The sequence below is a fragment of the Peromyscus leucopus genome, chromosome 8a (genome assembly GCF_004664715.2).
Source record: "Peromyscus leucopus breed LL Stock chromosome 8a, UCI_PerLeu_2.1, whole genome shotgun sequence".
Taxonomy (NCBI): Eukaryota; Metazoa; Chordata; class Mammalia; order Rodentia; family Cricetidae; genus Peromyscus; species Peromyscus leucopus.
In genome coordinates this window covers 43,420,057-43,441,785 of record NC_051085.1, presented here as the reverse complement: position 1 = coordinate 43,441,785, position 21,729 = coordinate 43,420,057, and the positions used below count along the sequence as shown (strand labels likewise).

The following is a 21,729-nucleotide window of genomic DNA, read 5'->3' as shown; positions in this document are numbered from 1 at the left end:
TCTCCCTCCACAGTGTGTCCTCAGCATCCCATGGACTCATGGAAAAAGCTCTCACTAGGCCAACATTTTCCAGATTTTGAATTAATTTATAGGCTGTTTGTCAAAGGACCCTGACCAATGGTCACGGTATACTTCCTGATTCCGAAGGCTGCAACTGTTTTATTTCATAATTAGTCACTTTCAATGGGTTTTTAATATTCATGTATTTGTGATTCAGATATGTGAAGATGAATGTGCTCATCATCTCAATGTTTCTATTTTAATTTATATTTTTTAAGGTGCAAGCCAACGACTAAGATAATCTTTTTCCAATTTTTGAGGCCAGGTCTATTAATACCAAATAAGTTATCTATCTCATTTTCTTCTTTCTTCCTTTCTTGCTTTCCTTTCAAAATTCTTCCCTCCTTTCTTCTTCTTTTTTCTTTTTTTGCACACATTGTAAACTTAGGTTATTTATTCTTCTAATAGTGAAAAACCTGCTGTGTTATCCCAGGAGTTGGGGATGGAAGGGACAAAATCATTGGCTGAAGACCAGATGAGAATGAAATGGGAAAGCCTACATCAAGAATTTAGTACCAAGCAGAAACTACTACAGAATGTTCTGGAACAGGAACAAGAGCAAGTGGTATCAAATGTTTTGTTTATTTCTTTATTTCCCTTTGGGTTTGTGAAACAGGGTCTCGTGTGACCCAGGTTGTACTGGAACTTGCTACATAGCTGAGTGTTGCCTTGAACTTTGGATCCTTCTACCTCTGCCCCTCCAGAACTGGGATTACAAGCATGAGCCCCCACACCCCACCCCACCCTTCCTATCCACCTGGACACTGGTATTCTATGTCTTTCGCACAGACCTCCTACCTTGGCTTGAGCTAGCCCTTCCTTACAAGCCTGGTCCAATGTTTCTCTTATCCAGAGCTAGACTTTCTGAGGTAGATCCCTCACCCTTCCGAGTCTGACTTCTACCTTGCCTTCCTGCCACAGTATTTTCCCATTCTTTTAGCTGTAAGCGGAAGGCGCAGCCCTGGATTGGAGACTTCATTCTTTCGTGGCTGTTCTATGCCAAGTAAACCTATTGCATTCCATGCTTATTTTCCATCCCTTAGACAGAGGCCTTAGCCTGCTGCTCCGCTTTGTCCACTCAGGCCATAGCACCTGCCTGACTCCGCTGGCACCCAAGACCCAGCTCATCGTGGAGAAGTAGATTTCCTGTCAGTGTTGGTATCCAGCGTTTTTCCATGCTGAGCTCACTAGATCCATCTTGTCCTTGGCCACCATCATTCTTCTGTGACACCCGGGTTGCTGTCCAAGTTTGGGTTCATGTTCCTGACCTTCTTGACCCTCCAGCTTATAAGAGGAAATCCTGAACTGTCCCCTTTTCAGCCTGCCTTGCACTTTCTTTTGGGAACCACTGGTTTGCCTCTGGTGTGGGGAGTGAACAGAAAGTAGACAAGAAGTTCAGAGTCTCTGTTACTCAGAGTCAAGGCAGAGATACATCAACAGACCCGTTTTACACTTAGATCTTGGCATGTTTAGCAGCACTTAACTGGGAGGGGCTTTCTATGCACCTGGGGAGGGGGATGGAGGCCTCAGGATCTGAGGATCTGGGAGACACATTGCTGGATCTGTGTGCTCCAGAGTTCCTCCTCTTTCACACCTGCTGACTGGCAACTTCATACATGGGATATACTTACTTTCAAATGAAAAAGCCAGCACAACTTGGGTGACCTGAAACTAAGTAGATCAGAGAGTCAATGGCCTCTGTCTTACAGATGGGGTTTTTCTTCATCTCTATCTGTAGAATATTTAGCGCCTCTAGGCAGAAGCATTTTTGTGGATTTGGGGTAAATATGGGTCCACCTTCTGCAAATGCATAACCCAACCCAGGAACTATTTCACACATTTCCTGAGGAAGTAAGTAGCCATGGCAGGTTCCAGTCCACAAACAGGAATCCCAAGGAAAGCCAGGTTAAGATAATAGTGGAAAGGCACTATATCAGATACAACATGTATGTAAGGCTGCAGCAATTGAAGAGATAAAGATGCGTTGGGTGACAGATGTTCAAGCTACAGGATGGAGTGGCCTGGCATGCTCACAGGATGATGGGCCTTCAAAAATGAGGATGAAGTGTTTTTGAGAAATCATAGGACTGAGTTTGATTGGAGATGTCCCTAAAACACTTGAATGCCTGTCCTGGCCATGGTCCTCATGGGGGGGAATCTAAAACCTGTTAGAGGTGAATACAAAAAGAAGAGACCAATCTTTCTCAGATAGTCAATTCTTTCTCTAGAGGTAGAGAAAAAGCTGGGAAGACATATCAGGGGTAACTGTGTAAATGTTCATGCATTCCCACCATTATTTATTTTTTTCTATTGCATCATTAAACATCCTATGGCCACTGTCCCCAGTAGTGTGGTGTGTTGTAAAATGCACATCTCTCTGGATGAGGCTTCCAGTGCCTTCCTTATGTATACCTCCAACTTAGAAAACTACCCATGGATCACCTGCTCTTAAGTAAGCTGTCCCTGCTTGCCTGCAGCTGTACAGCAGTCAGAACAGACTCCTCACAGGGGTGCCACTGTACAGAGGGGAAGCGCAGACGCAAGACAAGTCTTCGGTGACGTCCTTGCTGGATGGACTGAACCAGGCCTTCGAGGAGGTGTCATCACAGGTACGGCTGTGCCATCCTGGGCTTGTCTTGGTCTTGTCTTTCTGGGATTGGTTCATTTGTTCTCTGCAAAATTATTCCCTCTCTGCACATGCCTTTTGAGGCCCAGCACTAGTGATGAGTCCTGGGGCTTATAGATGTTGATTCCTGAATCTCATTTTTTGCTTGGTATTTCTCTGTGGTTCCTCAAAGCACTGTAATTGATTGTTTTTTAATTGAAAGATGTGTTGGGAGCAGAGGGGTACAGGTAGGGTCTCTGGTAGCCAAAGCTGTCCTCAAACTGGCTATATAGCTGAGGATGAGCTGTAAGGGCTTACCTGGATTGAAATTGATTCTTTGATCTGTTTTGTGTGTCTTGTGTGTGTTTCTTTTCCAGGGTGGAGGAGCTAAAGGACAGAATATCCACTTGGAGCAGAAGTTGTATGATGGGGTCTCGGCCACTTCAACCTGGTTGGATGACGTTGAAGAACGTTTATTTGTGACCACAGCGCTTTTGCCAGAAGAAACAGAAGCTTGTCTCTTCAACCAGGAGGTAAGGCTGACGATTTCTGTCTGTGCATGAAATTTCAAAGTAATTGCAGTGTTGATAATTGGTAATTAATGTTGTATATGAAGACTATTAAGAACCAGGGAATCCGTGGCTGATATGTAGAACTGAATTGTATTGTAAAAGAAAAAAAGAAAAAAGAAAGAAAGAACCAGACAGCCTTGTGCTGTTATGTGTTCCCAAGAAGTAGAATGTGGAAAGGAATTGTTTAAATATAAAAAGCTCTCAAAAATATGTATGCTTTGTACTTTCATCCTTTCTAATATGTATACCGAGAGGAGGAGAAATGGAGAATTCTGTGTTATTGTACATCTCAAATCCTCCCTGTATGGAACATAAAATTTAAGGAATGAATTCCTAACCAGCACTTTTTAAAATTTAATTGTTATCAATGCATCTTTTTATTATCTAATGATAAAGTCCCCAAGAAAAATCTCTGTAAGAAAACTTTCCCTGCGATCCACCGAAGTCCCTGAAAGAGATTCAGCTGTGTCAGTGTGGGAGTTTTCATAGGCTTTCTAGGGGAAGAAGACTTGATTTACAGAGGTCTAAAAGAGGAAGGAAAACTTCGCTTTCTTCAACCCTAGGCTCTTGCCAAAGACATTAAGGAAATGTCCGAAGAAATGGATAAGAACAAGAACTTGTTTTCCCAAGCATTCCCAGAGGATGGTGACAACCGGGACGTCATTGAAGACACTCTGGGTTGTCTTTTGGGCAGATTATCCTTGCTGGATTCAGTAGTGGATCAGCGATGTCATCAGATGAAAGATAGACTCCAGCAGATCCTCAATTTCCAGGTAAATGAGAGAACACAAAGGGTGTGTGCCATTTTCGAGGAGCAGTGATAATCAACAAAGAGTGTCTTACAAACATTCATTATGTGTTGCATGTGTGTGGTGGGGCGTCTGAGGGTGTGTGTGTGTGTGTGTGTATGTGTGTGTGTGTGTGTGTGTGTGTGAATGAGCATGTATGTGTGGGTGCATGTACATAGTGTGTGTGAATGAGTGTTGAGGACAGAAGTCAACTTTGGGTATCATTCCTCAGGAATCATCTACCTCATATTTGTTTTAACTTTTATTACATTTCTTTTATTTAATATGCGTATATGGGGGCAGGAAGCATGCATGTACCCTGGCATGAATGTTGAGGTCAGAAGACAACTCATGTGAGTCCATTCTCTATTTCTACCATGTGAGTCCTGGGGAAGCAACCAAGGTCATCACCCTTGGGAGGAAAGTGCTTTTGCCCACCGAGCCATCTTTCTGGCCCATCCACATTATGTTTTGGAGCAGGGTCTCTCCCAGGGACCTGGGACTCACTGTTATTAGGGTAGGCTGGCTGCCCAGTGGATGCTGGGTATCTAATCTCTGCCTCCTCAGGCCTGGGGATTACAAGTGTGTTACTGTACCGAGGTGTTGACATGGGTTCTGGGGATCAAACTCAGGTCCTTGTGTTTGCCCTACAAGCACTCCATGTCTGAGCTATCTCTCAGCCCATCTTATAAACAATTTTTAATGGGTAATGGAGAGCTAGAGCATTACAGAAACCCAGGTGCATTGAACTAAAGATTTAGAGAGCCAAGTTTCATGCTTTTAGAACTGGAAGGTTGAGAAAACCACTCAGCCAAACTAAGAGTTGAATAAAAGTTTAAATTCAACCAATAAAAGTCAAATTATCGTTTATTGTAATTTCTAGTTGGTAATAGTAGAATTTAATTATTCTTACCCAAGAACATGCAGAAGGTGCTGGGATATAGGAACCCTCCCAAACCTCACTACTCAAGAGTCTTGGAAATGGCTGTGGTCTAATTTCTTCTACCTCTCTCAAAATTACACTGGAAACTTATTACATTACTTTCCAACCCTAACTCTTCAGATTTATTACCTTTTACTGTCATATTGGAATCCCAGGGCCAGATATGCAATTATGTGCTTATGAAACTTTTTCTGTCTTGAGTCACTGGAAAAAAAAAAAAGGATAGGTCACCGATAAACCTTTAGAGTTGATGGCTTTCAAGCCCAATAAAAAGGACCCTGTTCAGATCCTTAAATTTCAACAGATGCTACTTTTTAGCAAATGTAGGAGAATTTTTGATTTGTAAAAAAAGTTACTATGAAGTATCAAATGTTGCTTTTACCAGGAAACATGGAACTTTCTAGATAGTCACATAAAGGGACAGAATATTACCACTTTTAAAAATCTATAGTCTTAAAAATATGTAATGAGGAATGACGAGCTGGCTCAGTAGGTAACGGTGCTTGCTACCAAGCCTAAAAAGACCTGAGTTTGATCCCCTTAACCACTTGCTGGAAGGACAGAACTGATTCCCGCATTTTGTTCTCTGACCTTGACACATGTGCTGTGGCATGTATACATAAAATAAATAAATGACATGATAGAAAATATATTTATTAAAACTTTTATTGGTTCATTATTTTCAGTCCCCAAATTTTCATATGAATCATTCTTTAATCTCTGTAACCTCTCTTCTAGGCAAATGCTTTCCTTTTTAAAAAAAAATAATTTATTTAAGTTTATCTTATGCACATTGGTGTGAAGGTGTCAGATACCCTGGAATTGGGAGTTACAGACAGTTGTGAGCTGCCCTGTGGGTGCTGGGAATTGAACTCCGGTCCTCTGGATAAGCAGCCAGTGCTCTTAACCTCTGAGCCATCTTGGGCAAATGCTTTTCAGAGTGGAAATTAAGAATAAGTTCTCTGATGCTAACATCCTATGTTAGTTTCATTGGCTTTGTTTGCTCACCTTTGTTTTTTAAAACCGATCCTGCAGGCCGGGCTTTAACTCACTATATTGCCCAGGCTCTCTCATCTCAGCAGGCATGTGCTTCGACGCTAAGCTGAAAATTCCAGCTTTGTCACTTGCTGTTGTATAAGCTTAGTTGCTTAAATATCTTGAGCCCCAGGGTCCTCAACTAGGAAGTCATACCACAGCCACTGCCTCACCATTTTGTAAGACTTCGAAACGTTCAAATAGTTGAGATCAGTCGATACTAATAAATAACAAGCATTCAACAAATTTCATAATCATCAATTTTGCTACTGAGAAGTGGTAGAAAAGATAAAGGATCTAAAGTCAGTAAAGAGGTTATGTAACTTCTCCAGGGTTACTCAGGACTTAAGAGGTGGCATGGGATTTAAGGGTAAGAGCCCTTTAGCATTGCATGGTGTTGGAATGGTGGGCAGGAGAGCCGGAGACTAGCAGATCAACTCAAGGTACATTCTGAAAGCAGAGTGAGTAGAAAGGCATTTGTTGGTGGCTTGGGTGTGAGGAATGAGAGAAAGGATGAGTGCTATGGAACTGAAGGACTTTGGATTGCACACTGGAGGTCTTGACAGAAAAAGAAGGTGGGTAGATGGCAGAGGCACTGACTAATGGAGCAGACTGTTGCTGGAACTGCTTTGGGGTGAGATATGGGTGTCATTGAGATATGCACACGAAGAGTCACACTAGGCATGTAAGTGTGCGACTCTATGGCACAGAGGAATGGCTTTGGCTGTATTTTCACATCCGTGCCTGGCTGGTTACATGATACAGAACAAGGAGAGAGAAGAAATACACTAAGAATCAGAAAAGCAGGATTGACTATCTGGGTGTTATGTTTTTGCACGAATGTATACTGACTGTGTCAGTAAAGTCAGAAGGACCATTATGTTACGAAAAATTAATTTTCATTACTCTAAAATTTATTTTCCTTAAAGAAAAAAGAAAGGCCAGATTATTACGGCATCTTAGCCTGTAAGCCATCCAAAAGGCTTGCTTAGCCGCACAACTGTGAACCCCTTAATGCTGTATTTCCTTCTCTTGTTGCTTCCACCAAGTTAATGTTTGTTACAGTTTTGCATTTGGTAATTATAACTGATGACAGTAAAATATGAACTAAGCATGACTCCTTAGGAATTTATTTTGTTTCAGAGGTCCATGGAAATAACATGTAATCACGAAATTCTCTTGAAATCATCTTCTCTGTTTTTCTTCTGCCAAGAAGTTTCTACTTGTTGGTGGCCAGGTCACGAACAAAACCTGCAATTCAGATGTTCCTGTTCTGATTTAGCTGAGAGAAAAGAACCCCAATGATAACACAATGAAGGATCAAGTCACAGGCTCAAACGATTTTCTTTTACTTGTACAGAGCATCTGCTGGGCTGTTCGTACTCAACAGCTGTTGGCACGGCATGCCTTTGTTTTCCATGCCATCTATAAGAATTGCCTTTTGCCATACTGTTAAACATTGCTCTAGAATCCCTTCCCCCAAGACTGCCTGGATGATCTGTACGTTTTGAAGATGATGTGTGTGGACTCACAACCAAATTAGCCGTCACTATTCTGGTATTTACCCATAGACTAACCCTAAATACATTTCTTGGGTAGGTAACCAAATAGTGACTTTTAAAAGTGAGAAACTAAGGAATTCTTTAATAATAGCAGTGAGTCAGCATTACTGATTTTAAGGCTTCAAAATGCCTATGAATTTGTTTTTCAAATGACTCACATCCTTCATTTACTCCTTGATGGAAAGAAATTGTAATGTCTGTTATATCTATTATATACTGATTCTTGAATTCCTGCTACATCACAAGTATAATAATGATACTTTGTTGACTCTTTTGGATTTTATTACTTCTAGTTTTTTTATCCTTAAGAAAATAACAAGCATAAAACCATTAACACCACCTAGAAATTTCTACTTGGTAATTTCTACATGAACCACATTATTGTTTTCTTAGCTAATCTCTCCCAATAGTTACCATGGCTTCCAGAATTAAGAACTATGTTTTCTGGTATGTTAAGTAGAACACAGGGAAGATACCCTGTTGAAAAGACTAGGAGTTAGGTGTAAAGTCAATGTACACACTTTATTTCTGACCCATGTTAGGTTATTTCTACTCATCTAGGTGAGTTGATGAATTTAACTGATAAAGCCTTAAGTATATAGAAATAACTATGGGTAGTTAGAAGGGAATAGAATACCCCTGTCACGGGTGGTCAAGACTCCTTGCTTTTGACTCTATTCAAATGAGCGAGGCACAGCTTTCATTTTGCTTTCAAACAAGTCCTTGTCATTCTAAGAGCCTGTGACCTCCCCTTGAATGCTGTTGAGTAACAGAACATAATTGGAACCCATGAAAAACTCATCATTTTTCCAGTCCTCTCAGAATGATTTCCTATTTAGCTGGCTGCTGAGCTTGAGTTTTGGTTTGTGACAACTGTTACCTTTCTCTAGTCCATTCAACACTATATTCTCATCTCAGCGCCCCCTTCCTTCCTTTTCCTTTTTTTCCCTTTTCCTTTTCCTTTTCCTTTTCCTTTTCCTTTTCCTTTTCCTTTCTAGTGATCAAGCCCTGGGACCTTTTCATGCCAAATAAATGCTGCGCCACTCAGCACACCCCCAGCACTCAATTTTCTCACTCGATCTCTACATAACTTGACTTTTTAGCCTTGTGTTGTGATGCCTGCATACATTCATTTTTAAGATTATACTTTTTTCATTTTATATGTATGAATGTTTTGTGTGTGTGTATGTGTATACCTATAACACATGTGTGTCTAATACCTTAAGAGGCCAAAAGAGGGCAATGGATTCCCTGGAACTGGTGTTAGAGACAGCTGTTAAGAGGCCACATAGCTACAAGGAACCAAATTTGGGTCTTCTGCAAGAGCAGCCAGTGCCCTTAACTTCTGAGCCATCTCTCCAGCCCCTGCATACACCTTTTTTTTTCAATTTAAACAAATTTTATTCAGGAATAAATCAAGATGTTCTTACCCTTTATTGAAAATAGATTTTTCTTACATAATATATTCTGATTACCATTCCCTCTCCTCTACTGCTCCCAGGTCTTCCCCACCTCCCCTTCCATCCAGATCTTCCTCCTATCTGTCTCTCATTAGGAAACAGACAAGTTTCTGTGGGAATATAACATAACATAAAACATAAAACAAAAGCCAACACATCAGAATTGAATAAAACAGACAAATAAAGGGGAAAAAAACCCAAGAAAGGACACAAGAAAGAGACCCACTTGTTTACATACTTAGAAATCCATGAGAACATTAAACTGTAAGTTTATATATATATAAAATGAAGGCCCTGTAGGGTGAAAATTATATATATATATATACTAAGATACATTTTTTTTTAAAAAAAGGAAAATCTCTGACAACACTATGAGACAAAGAACCTCCAGAGATGCCCTTGTGGCCATCTACTTGTGGGCACACAGCCTGCCATTAAGAGTAGTTTTTCTCAATGAGACTCACTCGAAGGAAAGTACATTTTCATGTTCTTGATTGGGGAATGTTCTGTCTTGGTCCATGACCAGTTCCCCCCTGAAGAGGATGCTGTAAGCTAAGCTTTACCCTGTGTTTGATACCCATGAGAGAGAGACCCAGGCCTGGTGGCACATGCCTTTGGTCTCAGATCTTGTGAGTCTGCGGTGGAAGAATTGCAAGTTGAGGGCAGTCTGGGCAACTTAGCAAGATTTCGTCTCCAAAGAAAATTGAAACAAGAAGAGAGCTGAAGTGATGCTCAGTGGGAGACCATGTCCCTAGCATGTGAGAGGCTTCAGGCTCCAGCCACGGTGCCACAAAACAAGAGAAGCAACAGCAACCAAAATAAAAACAAAGAAAAGGAAAAGGCCTTTTTAGCTTATATTTCTGGGAATCTAATCCTCAAGTTGGGAACTCTTGCTGAAGCTGCTCACTGCTGTTTGTTGCTCCAGTTGCAAGGTGCCCTCTTCTGGCCTTTCTGGGCACCTTCACTCACATGCTCGTACATATACACATAAATAAAAAAAATAAATCTTAAAAGCTTTATAATTAAAAAAAAAGGATTTAGAAGCTACAAAAAAAAAAAAAAAAAAAAAAAAAAAAAAAAAAAAAAAAAAAAAAAAAAAAAAAAAAAGCTTTATAATTAAAAAAAAATAGGTTTTAGAAGCCCCAAATGGAAAATTTTTTTAAATTAAAGTATCTGGAAGGAGATGCACAGGATATATATATATATATATATATATATATATATATATATATATATATATATATATACACTATGTGACTTTACATAAAGGACTTGAGCATCCCTAGAGTTCGATATCTGCAGAGGGTCCTGGAAGAAATTCCCACAGTGTTTGTGACACTGGATTCTGGGGAGATGCGAATAAATGCCTACTTACCTCAGGGGGGAGTGAATGACAGACCAACATAAGGATACCACCAAAGTCTAATTTTGTGAACCAGTGAGTTTATTGGAGTACTTATAGGAATATGGCTGATGGGCTACTTAGAGCAACAGAATTGACTCAAAGACAGCTGTATTACCAGAGCCCAAGCCAGCATAGTTAAGTTATTTACTTAACTATGTTTGGGATGAAGAAGGGACCTAGTGTATCTGTTCAGTTTCAGGGACTTCCTGAAACCTTCGAGTTGTTTATTTCTGTCTTAATGTGTTTCCTTATGGGATAGAATCTTTCCCTTCCTCCTAGAACATGTTGTTTCACCACCCTTTTAACATTTTTTTGTACCTTAACCAGTTTTTTTTTTCCCCAAGTTGGAAGGTTTTCATCTTGGAGGAAACTGCTACACAACATTCAGAGACCGAGAGATGTCTATGTATCATCTCTATGAATCTGTGTGACATTGTAACCATTTCTTTTCCCTTGTTTCACATGTTGCGTTTCCATTGCTTTCTTCCTCAGAATGACCTGAAGGTGCTGTCTACATCCTTAGCTGACAACAAATACATCATCCTGCAGAAACTGGCAAATGTGTTCGAACAACCCATTGTGGAACAGATGCAGGTATGTGCAGCTGTCCCAGATATAGGCATGTACAGGTCTGTCCCAGAATAGCAGAGCTATAGATCACTGCTTTACTGTGGGATATCAAATGTTCTTTGAATGATTAATGGCAAGCTATGGCATTTTTATTTATTGCATGTTTTGTGTGTCGACACTGGGTTTGAATAATGTGCCCAATGATACTGACTTGGTCACTTCTACATGCAACTACGCAAAGTGGGTTTAGAAGTGACGTCAGTGATAGCTGCTGACCCGAAGGAATTTGCTACTCCCAAATAAGATCATGCATCACATCCATGACATAGGAAAGAAAGAGGACAATCTCAGGTGTGGGTCCTCACCTTCCACTTTATTTGATGCGGGCCTCTTTTCTTATTCACTGCTGAATGCACCAGGCTAGCTGGCCTGGTGAGCTTCCCGGGCTTAGTCTCCACCTCTCACCTCACTGTGGGAGAACTTTGATTAGATACTTGTTATTGTATCTGGATTTACACAGTTCCTAGGGATCTGAACTTAGGTTATAATTTTCAGTTGATCCCTTTACCCACTGAGCCACCTCCTCAGTCCCTGAAAATGTTCTTATTCTTTGCTCCCACTTTACTGTTTGGCTCTTTATAGAACTCTGGGTCGGACATAAATTTCTGTCAGTTTGTAGATGCTTGTTTCCAATGCTGACTTGAGAAATCCAGAAATCTTTCTATTTCCCAGAGGTCCCCAGGGTTTTGAAATATCACAATTGCATGCCTCGGGGAGGGCCTATTTTTAGCCCCTGGGCTGGGAACTGAGGAGACTCTTTTGGTTGGGTTTCTGTCTTTCTATTTTGAAAACTTTTAAATAGTTTATCTAATTCTTTTCATCTCTTCCTTTCATCTGCCTCCTTTTGTGAAACCCTCTTCAATGAGATATTGCATATCTTGTCCAGTGCTCTAATTATTTTTTTGGGAGATCTTTTTCTTTCTGTCTCTTTTGTTAATACCTTGTTCTTTCTGTAAACAAATGCATTCCTTTCTGTAATATACCTGGATGTGTTCATGGTTTGATGGTTGGCATTTAATTTTTTCTTATATAATCTGTCTTCCCTGGGTCCCTTCATTAGTTTGCTGGCATCATCTCTGTCACGTTGGAGATTCTTGGTTTCAGGGTCGTCTTCTGTTGTCTGTTTCCACCTGGGTTGGGGCATTAAACAGTTGACTAGGAACCTGAAGGAGGGATGAAACTCAACAATTTCGAGGCGACTCTGGCTCCTTGTGCCATTTGTTGGACGACCTTTCTGTTCAGGATTTTAAGCTTTCTCAGTTGGGCTTATGAGCCCTCCTCTCTCTAGACAGCAGAGGAGTGAGCACAGCCCTTCCTGAGGTGAAGTGGACTCCAGGCCTCATGGACAGTGTTTTGTCATTCCCACACCCTGTTTTCTTTCTTCTCCCCTCCCGTTTCATCTCTCGCTGCTTCTTTCCCTTTCTTCCTTCTCCTTCACTCTCTCTCTTCTTTTCTTCTTCTCTTCCTTCTTTCTCTCTCCATCCCCTTCCCTTCCTGCCTCTTCATCCCTCCCATCCTCCTTTTCCCCGCTTCTTTCCTTTCTTCCTCCTCAGGGTGTCACTGTGTAGGTGGGCTGCCTCCCAAGTGCCAGGATGATATGTGTGAGCCACTGTGTCCAGCTCTCTTCAATCCAACATTTAAGCCAGTCACCTCATCCCTTACTCCTTAGTCTTAGAAAGCCCACCTTCCTTCTCCAGGTAACAAGCTGCGAGCCTCTCACCTGGAGGAGAGGGCGATATGGCACGAACCAGGAACTGGGGATCTTATTCTCTCAGTGGCTTTTCATCAGCTCTCTGTCTCTGCCCTCTGAGTTCCTGAGACTCCCAATGCTCTAGTTGTTTTGGGTACAGTTCCTTGGCTAGGTTAGGACTCAGCTTTCTCAAGCTCAGTGAAATTTCATGTACTTGTCCAAATCCTAACTTTGAAAATTGGTTAGGCTTATGATCTTCCCAATTTCCTGGTCCCAGCAGACTTATGGAGGAAAGCACTCCTCCAGAACAAAACAAAACAAAACAAAACAAAACGAGCAAACAAAATATTTGCTATTGTTGCGGAGATGTTTCAAGAAAGGAAAACGTGGACATGTGTTTCATCTGCCATCTGGAATCCAGACTCTTCTCATTGTCAAGGGCAACTGGGTTGTAATTCTTCCAAAAGCCTACTTAGACCAGGGCTGCTGGTCCGGTACCTCCCTCCTCAACTCCTCAGAGATGAGTTGCATCATGAAGTTTAGTGCTTAATTATCATTAGATCCGTTTTTGTTTTGTTTTCTACTGGCGTCCTGACAAGACTTTCAGCTCCTTGAAGTCTAGGACAAGGTCCCCTCTTCTCCAGACCTCACATTGGGCAAGCAAGGCTTAGCCTCTTAAATCCTTGCTAATTGGTTTTTCCACTTTACGGTGAGGACCAGCCATTGCTTGACCCAGCTTTCCTCACACGTCCCTGTTACCACAGTGGCACAGGGTCCAGTGATGCTCCGTAGCATTTCAGGAAGTGCCATTGCCCCCTAGACATCTCAAGGACATACCTTGTTCACATTGTTCCTTATGCTGCTTCCTGTGTAGGCATGGTTATCTACACATCCCCTTGCTTAAGAGGGACCACTCTTCTCCCAGCTCTCCATCCTCACTCTGCCCTACCTCTTTGCCCAAGAAGGCTGACATGTAATGTAATAAAGGACCTTCTCTTTTTTCCAGTAGTATGTGGTGATGTGTTTCATGTTTTATTGACGTTAGTCTCTTCTTATATATTTAGAATCATTCTTGGGTGTAGTGGTAGACCAAAGAGTCAAGCAGTCACCTCCTGTGGGGCGGAAGTATTCCTCAGAGTCTGAAACAAATGTTGTAAATCTTACCTAGGCCATACAACAGGCGGAAGAGGGACTGAGAGAGCTGGACGGGGGAATCTCAGAGTTGAAGCGTCGCGCTGACAAGTTGCAGGTGGAGCAGCCTGCCCTGCAAGAACTCTCCAAGCTCCAGGTATCACCTCCAACAGCTCCTCTCGGCTCAGTGGCCCATCCCCCCCCCCCCCCCCCCCCCCCCCCCCCCCCCCCCCCATCCCCCCCCCCCATCCCACCCCTCAGCCCTCCCCTCGCCTCAGTGGCCCATCCCACTCGGCCTCAGGCCTCAGTGGCCCATCCTGATTTAAAATCAAGAAAACATTGTTTCCACTATTCTCTTGGAAAATTTTCACCATTTGTTTGTTTTTTGTTTGTTTTTTGAGACAGGATTTCTCTGAATAACTCTGGCTGTCCTGGGATTCACTCTGTAGACCAGGCTGACCTCAAACTCACAGATACCGCCTACCTGTGCCTCCCTGAGTGCTGGGATTAAAGGCATGCACCACTACCACCTGGCTTCTCTTGGAAATGTTTAAAACAAAAGTCACATCATTTAGGTTTTTAACTTTTATGTACAAGTAAGGGAAAATTTTTCTGAACTTTTGGCCATTTTTAGTACAATAGAATGAATTAATATTCCCATGCTCCTGCCATTCATATTTTTTTCTGATACGTGCTCTTATGATGATGTCTAAACACCATGCTATATTTCAGTAATTGCATATTGCTAATATAAACATCATTATTGCTCCTACCCAATAAAATTAAAAGAGGGAGGGTTTTAGTTCAATATTGTAATATATTTTAGGGACAATTTAACAGAGTAAATACTCAAGGCAAGACTTCTTAGAACGTGGTTTTCAAAGTGGGAGTTTATCTGGTGCACATGCTGGAATCTAATACAGATGTTCAATTCCAGAACAGCAATAAAGCTTAGCAAAACTGTGAAACCCAAGCAGATTTTCCATTACCTTTCAGGGACGGGCGTGGGGGGTGGTGGGGGGTTGGGAGACCAGTTAGCATAATTCTGACACCTAGGCAGAACATATACGTGGGAAAGAAGGATGAAACTTAAATACCTCCCCAGGCCAGTGAAGTTTAACACCTTATAGAAAACTAGCTGTATTTTTAAGATGTGTAAAATCTGTATAGTTGGGCATGGCCACACACTGTGTGTGTGTGTTTTCATCTCTTGGGCATTCCTGCAGAACACTTTGGGGATGGTGAATCAGGCACAAAATCTCAAGTCCTTCGCCCGAGAAAATACCACAGCGCTTATAAACAAGAAGCCTCGCTCAGTTTGACCATCTCAGGCCCTTGGCTAGCATTTTGAAATGTCCCAGGACAAACCTCCCCCAACCCTGCTGCCCTTCTCTTAGATCATTTTCCCACAGTGCTCAGGCGTCAGGTGCGAGAGTCAAACGTCATAGCCATAAATAAGCATTCCAGTTGAACTTTCCCAGATTGAAGGGTTTTGGCTGCCCCGCCTCAGGATGATGCACTAATCAGGTCCATATGCCTGCAGTAAATTTTGTTTGGTATCTCACCATCTCCTAAAATGTCTCTCCAGATTAAACAGTTGTTGACTCTACCACGTTTGGCAAGATTGTTGCCTTTTTAAGTTTGAAGGTTTTGTCCCCCCCGCCTTTTTTTTTTTTTACTTTTGGCTTTTCGTTTGAAAGGTGGTCGGTCCAAAATCTGATACCATTTAGCAGACAGAAATGTGAGAGATACTCTATTCATTTACTGTAAGATTAAATAAATGCCAAGATTATGATAACAAGGTGAATCAGTTTTCCTATGACATCTCTCTTCACCTTGTGGATATTTTCGTTCAGCATCTCAACCCCGCATCTCATCATGGATAAGGCAACAGCTTGAGCAGACAATCAGGAAATTACCTCATGAGTCATTTCTAGGAAATACTTTATTTTAGATTGCTTGGAATCTTTTTTTAATTTATTTTAATTTTTTATGTGCATGGGCGTCTGGGCTGTAGGTAGGTCTGTTTACCCTGTGTGTGCCTGGTACCCACAGAAGCCGGAAGAGGGTGTTGGATCCCGGCAGACTGGAGTTAAAGTTGGTTGTGAGCCTCTAAGAGGGTGATGGTTCCTCTGGGAGAGCAGCCTGTATGGGTAACTGCCCAGGCCTCTCTCTAGCCCTTCCTCCTTGCTTAGAATCTTGAAAAGTTAAGCTGTAATATGTGTGTGTGTGTGTGTGTGTGTGTGTGTGTGTGTGTGTGTATACACGAACATGCTCTGGTGATCAAACCCAAGGCCTTGTGCCTGCTAGGCAAGTACTGGACTGGTGAGCTACATCCTCAGCCCTATATTTTTACTTATTAATAAATGTTAATTGTATCTTACTATTTGGCATAAGAGTCTAATTTTACTTTTCTCCAAACAGTCGTGTTCTGTCCACGTTATATTCCTTGTTGTATCCTTTACCTAAGTCACTGCATCCTTAAATCTCTGTGAATTTAGTTCCTTTTCTTCAGTTCTTATGTGATTTATGATTCGTTCATTAAGAGCAAAATCAAATTGAAAACAGAAAGGAGTATGTAAGATTGCCAAACAAGATTAACAAAAGAACTTGAATAACCAAAGATCAAACCCCAGGAAAGCCACAATCCCGTGCATATGTATTAAAGATGTGGGGAGGGATGTCCAGAGCATCCTTCCTTTTTTTTTTTTTTTTTTTTTTTTTGGCGTGTTTCCAAGTGAGGTTCATAAGACAGGCAGCTTGCTTCCATGCAGAGAGTCTCTAGAGGATGCACTTGTGGAGAGGCATGTCCTTGGTGGGCAGGTGATGGGCTTGATACTGCAGCTTTGTGATTGAGACTAGTGTGGATGGATGCCTCTGCTTCTCAGGACATGTATGATGACCTGTTGGTGACCATCAGTTCCCGGAGGAGCAACCTCAACCAGAACCTTGCCCTCAAGAGTCAATATGACAGGGCCTTGCAAGATCTGGCAGACCTGCTGGACACTGGACAAGAGAAGATGGCAGGGGACCAGAAAATCACGGTGTCCTCCAAAGAAGAAATCCAACAACTGCTTGACAAGCACAAGGTGAGAAGAGAGCAGGAAAACGTAGCTGAAATTCTCAAACCCGTATATAGATGGAGGAAAACCTAATAAGCTTGGGTTTTATGAGTTAAACTTGTATAATATACACTTCTAAGTAGGCTATAAATATTTGCCCAAACCCACTAGCTTCTGGAGCGTAGAGAAATGGTTAAGAGTATGTTTTTATGATTTTGTAAAATTAAGAAAAAGTAGTTACATAAGTAACTTTATCAGTTCTCCATGAATATTAAGCCAACTGTCCTCATATATAAATATAGCCAAGGAGAAGCTCAAAGCCTTTCTTGAGAGGGACCCAGATTCATCATTTTTAGCACAAGCTGGCCTCAAACTCACTGTATAGCTGAGGATGACTTTGGACTTCTGATCTTCTTGCCTTCACCTCCTGAGAGCTGGAATTAAAGGCATATGCAACTAGGCTTAAGTTTATGTGGTCCCCTGTGTCTCCTTTAGGGCTTGTTGCCCACCTGGACCTTGGTGCGCTCTCTACCCTTCATTGTATTGGCCTAGACACCTCACTCCACCCTAGGAAGGCAGGGCTGCCCACTCACCTTTGGCATTGAGTTGATGTCTGTTTCTTGCGTCATTCAGTTCTCCTGGCGCTTAAGCACATTCTGTTGGCCTCAGAGATTTTCCTGGGCATGATGAGAACTTTTACCACACAATCAGACTCGGGAACCCCAAGATTGCTCCATCAGTGTGTTCCCAAATGAAGCTCAGGTTCATTACTCCTTAGTGAATAAACATGTTTAAAACACACACACACACACACACACACACACACACACACACACACCCCTAACATAACAAATCTTTAGCAATGACTATGCAAAGTTTACCAGGTCACAAACTCAGCCTCCCGGGCTATGGGAGTTCCCCAAAGGAAAACAAAGCAATCTCACTGAGTTTTAGATGGTTAACATTCTACTGTTGTGTAGCTCTCTGGTGGGCTATTATGGTGGACTTGGTCCATAAAAGTAAAGGGGACTATACTTTTTTTTTTTTTTTTTTTTTGCTAATTTTTTTCCCAGAGGTTTTCTGTCCAAAAAGTTTTTTGATTTATTAAAGCCTTATCATTTGGCTATGAAAACATTGCTTTAAAGTTCACAGCTGTTTGTTCTCAAATCTGACCATAGCAATAAAAGATCACTCTGAGTTGTTCCAGAAGGGAAGCTGGGATCAAGGAGCAATAGAATAACAGAGAAACGATACTCAGTTAGGGAAGAGCTCTCAAAAGAGTCAGCTGCAGCTGCCACTGGGGCCGAGCAGAGGGACCCTTCGGCCATGAGAAACGCTGCCAAGGCCGGAGTGGGAGGTAGGCTTGTGTTGAAAGCAAGCTCAACTCTTAGTACAGGTTGGGCTTGATAGGCCATTGCCAACCATACGATTATTTCATCAACTAATGATGGTTCAAAATAATGATGCTAAGCCGGGCCTGATGTCACAGGCTTGTAATCCCAGCTACTTGGGAGGTGGGAGCAGAAAGAATTTCAAGTTCAAGGCCTACCTAAGCTAAAGAGCAAGTTCAGCAGGAGTGAATACATGAGTTATTATCTCAGATAATATAATAAATAAAATAATAAAACAGCACAGGCTGCTGATATACCTCAGTGGATGCCTAGTGGTCAATGAGCCCTGGTTTTGATTCCTGGCCACAGCAAACCCATTATGATGATAGTGATGATGTTGAGTCTACTCAACTATCCAGCCCGTGCTCTGTGGGAGACCTCTGCAGTGTTAGTGAGAAGCACAGATACAGTCATATGATAGGAATTAAAACCTAACTCTGCTCTGCTCAGCTACATAGACTGAGTGGCTCTATCACCTGTAAAAGGATAGATAAAAATATTTTACAGAGCTTCAGAGTTGCCATAAGGATGACATGAGTTGAGTAAAGAGATTATGGGGCCCTCAGAAAAACAAGAACTCAGTGTCTCCTGTTATTAACAATTTCCAGTCCTTCAGTTCAATGCATGGTCCTGGGTAGAGGAAACGGTATAGAATAGGGCTCATCTCCACCTTCCAAGATCCTTTTATATAAAAAAAAATCTTTATATTTCAAAAATATCAGTTCATGCAATGGTTACAGTTCTGGTGCATGGAAGTAAAATACAAGGGAAAATTAAAATATCTGTTAACCTATTATTGTATGTCCAGTCATGCTTGGCAATATATCGTAAGCAAGGCAAATAGACTGTAAGTTGAGAGAGTCGGTCTCAACCCAGCCATGGATGGAGAGACACTGATGTGTCAGATGAGAACATCTCAAGAAAAACAGTGTATAGGCGGAGCTGAAGATGAGGGTGAGAGGATTAATGTGTCTAGAGGAAACAGGAGGACAGTGGTGTGGCAGGGATGGTCAGTGACTGTGTCACTGATATGCTTGTGTATGGGATGATGGTAGGAAACTCTCCTCTGTCATCTAATCACAGATGAAGGGCTTTGTTTTGGAGGCTTGTGTCTACAGCACAGTGATGTGGAGTTGTACTTGAGTGGAGTCACGAGGGAAGGCCAGTTGGGAGGGAGCTCAGAGCCTTGATGCTGCAGGAAGCCCCTGTAGGAAGCACACAGTGCCTGAGTTAAGATGGGGTGCAGCGGAGTTGGTGTGGCACACCCTTTGGGTTAACTGTGCTCCATCAGCTTCCACGGCTGAGACAGTTCTCATCTAGAGCGGATGTCTGAATGAGCCGCTGATCTTCTTCTGCCTGACAAAACTTACAGGAGTACTTCCAGGGTCTGGAATCTCATATGATTTTGACTGACACACTCTTCAGAAAGATCATCGGCTTCTCCGTTGTGAAGGAAACTCAGCTGCACAGGGACCGCATGGATCAGGCATCTGCTGTGCTGAAACAGGCCCATAAGAGAGGCGTGGAGCTTGAGTACATCCTAGAGGTGAGACTGCATGCATAGCATCTTTCTGGCTGCAAATGGAGCTCACTGGGCTCCCTTCTTTGGAATGGTACTCTCCTATGGTTTAGGGTTGGTGTGTTCCTTTTGTATTCAGTATGTGATACATTATATTGTGAGTCAGCTGGATGAATCCCAACCTCAGTGTATGTGTGAAAAAGCTTGCAGGCTTGAGGTTCAAGCCCAAAACCTAATTGGAAGCACAAAACATGAAAAATGCATATCCCTGGCTCTGTCTCCGATGCAATTGTTCTTGTGATAAGACCTGTCACTGGAATCTAGAAGCTAGAGGACAGACATCTGGGTACAAATCTTAATGGTCTGAAAACAAAAAAAATGAAGGATTCATTTGTTGTAAAATAGCAATCTGGGGGCTGGAGAGATGGCTCAGTGGTTAAGACAGGCACTTGCTGTTCTTACAGAGGACCTGAGTTTGGTTCCTAGTAACTAAGTTGGGAGGCTTATGACTGCCCATAAGTCCTCTGTGAGCATCTGGACTCATGTGAATCTATGCATACATATACATGTCATTAAAAATTAAAACAGCAACAGACCTGAAACTCTGAACTGACATAATAAAATATAGGTTCAGATCCTAGTTGCCATATACAGTGTTCTTAGTCCTAGTTAGGAATTCGCTGTTCTGCCTGAGAAATTCCATTCCCTCTTTCTGTTGACTTGCATTTGCTTATTAGTCAGAAGTGAAGAAATCAAGTATTTATTTATTCAGCATTTATCAAGTTGCCACCAGATTCCCAGGCAAGGGAAATGCAAAAATGTTCCCAGGACTGCTCTCGATGATATCGTGGTCCAATGCAACAAGAAGACAATCAGAACACAGGATGACATCTCTACAGGGAAGCAGACAGCCTTTTATATACTAGATCTTATAGATAATCAGAAAAAAGGATGCCATTTATTAACAGGGCCCAGATTCTAGAACAGGAGTTGGCCCCTGGGCCAAGAGTAGCCTGTTCTTTGTAAAGGTTATTCTGATGTAATAGTTTTATTGGTCTGCTTGTTAATCTACTGCCTTCATCCAATGGGCAGTCATGACTGCTTGCAATAGATGCTAATTAATCTACAAAGTTGAAGATATTTACTATGTGGTCTATTGTAGAAAGATTTTGCAAGCCAATGTTCTAGATTCAGAGAGACTTGGACTGAGTCTTAGCTTTGACACAAATGTATGACTTTGAACACCAAATAGAGGCTACGTAATTAGCCCCAGAACCCTGTGTAAATCACTGGCAGACCAGTGCCCTCCTTTGGTTAGTAATTAAGTCAGTGGCCCTGAACTGCCCCAGTTCCTTTATTCTCCCCATTTCCCTTAAAAGTCTTAGGAGTTGTGTTTGTCCCCCTTTCCTCCCTCTTCTCTTTTAATGTTTTTCATTTTTTTTAAGGATTTTATACATGAATACTCTATTTATTTCATTTCTACCCCTCCAACACCCCCACACCCCCACTCTTAATTTCATAACCTCTTATTATTATTGTTGTGCATACACACACACACACACACACACACACAGAGACAAAGACAGAGACTGACAGAGAGAGAGACAGAGAGACAGAGAGGCAGAGAGGCAGAGAGCTGCCCACTTTTAAGGGCCACCATTGCCTCAATTGCTTTAGAACCTCCTTTTGTTTCCCAAGACAAACACCAACTAAACATTCTTGATATTACTTGAAGCAGAATCTGGCAAGTGCAGGTTTTACACACGTAGGGGAATGCTGTTCTTTTTGTGTGCTAATTGCATGGTTTGCTTTTGCTTCTCTGAGATCCACTGTCTCTAATAGCCCAGGCTGTCCTTGAACCTGTGGTCTTCTTGCC

At 42.0% G+C, this 21,729-nt stretch overlaps 1 protein-coding gene across 1 annotated transcript in view; it reads left to right on the top strand.

Moving 5' to 3' along the window:
* Window positions 1–21,729, top strand: part of LOC119086849 (nesprin-1-like) — a 191,335-nt gene that overhangs the window by 65,704 nt on the left and 103,902 nt on the right. The window contains 8 exon segments of the mRNA XM_037200369.1: window positions 469–625; window positions 2,538–2,669; window positions 3,043–3,198; window positions 3,801–4,010; window positions 10,923–11,024; window positions 13,919–14,038; window positions 16,770–16,970; window positions 19,707–19,880. Of these exon segments, the coding sequence (XP_037056264.1) occupies window positions 469–625; window positions 2,538–2,669; window positions 3,043–3,198; window positions 3,801–4,010; window positions 10,923–11,024; window positions 13,919–14,038; window positions 16,770–16,970; window positions 19,707–19,880 (1,252 nt within the window).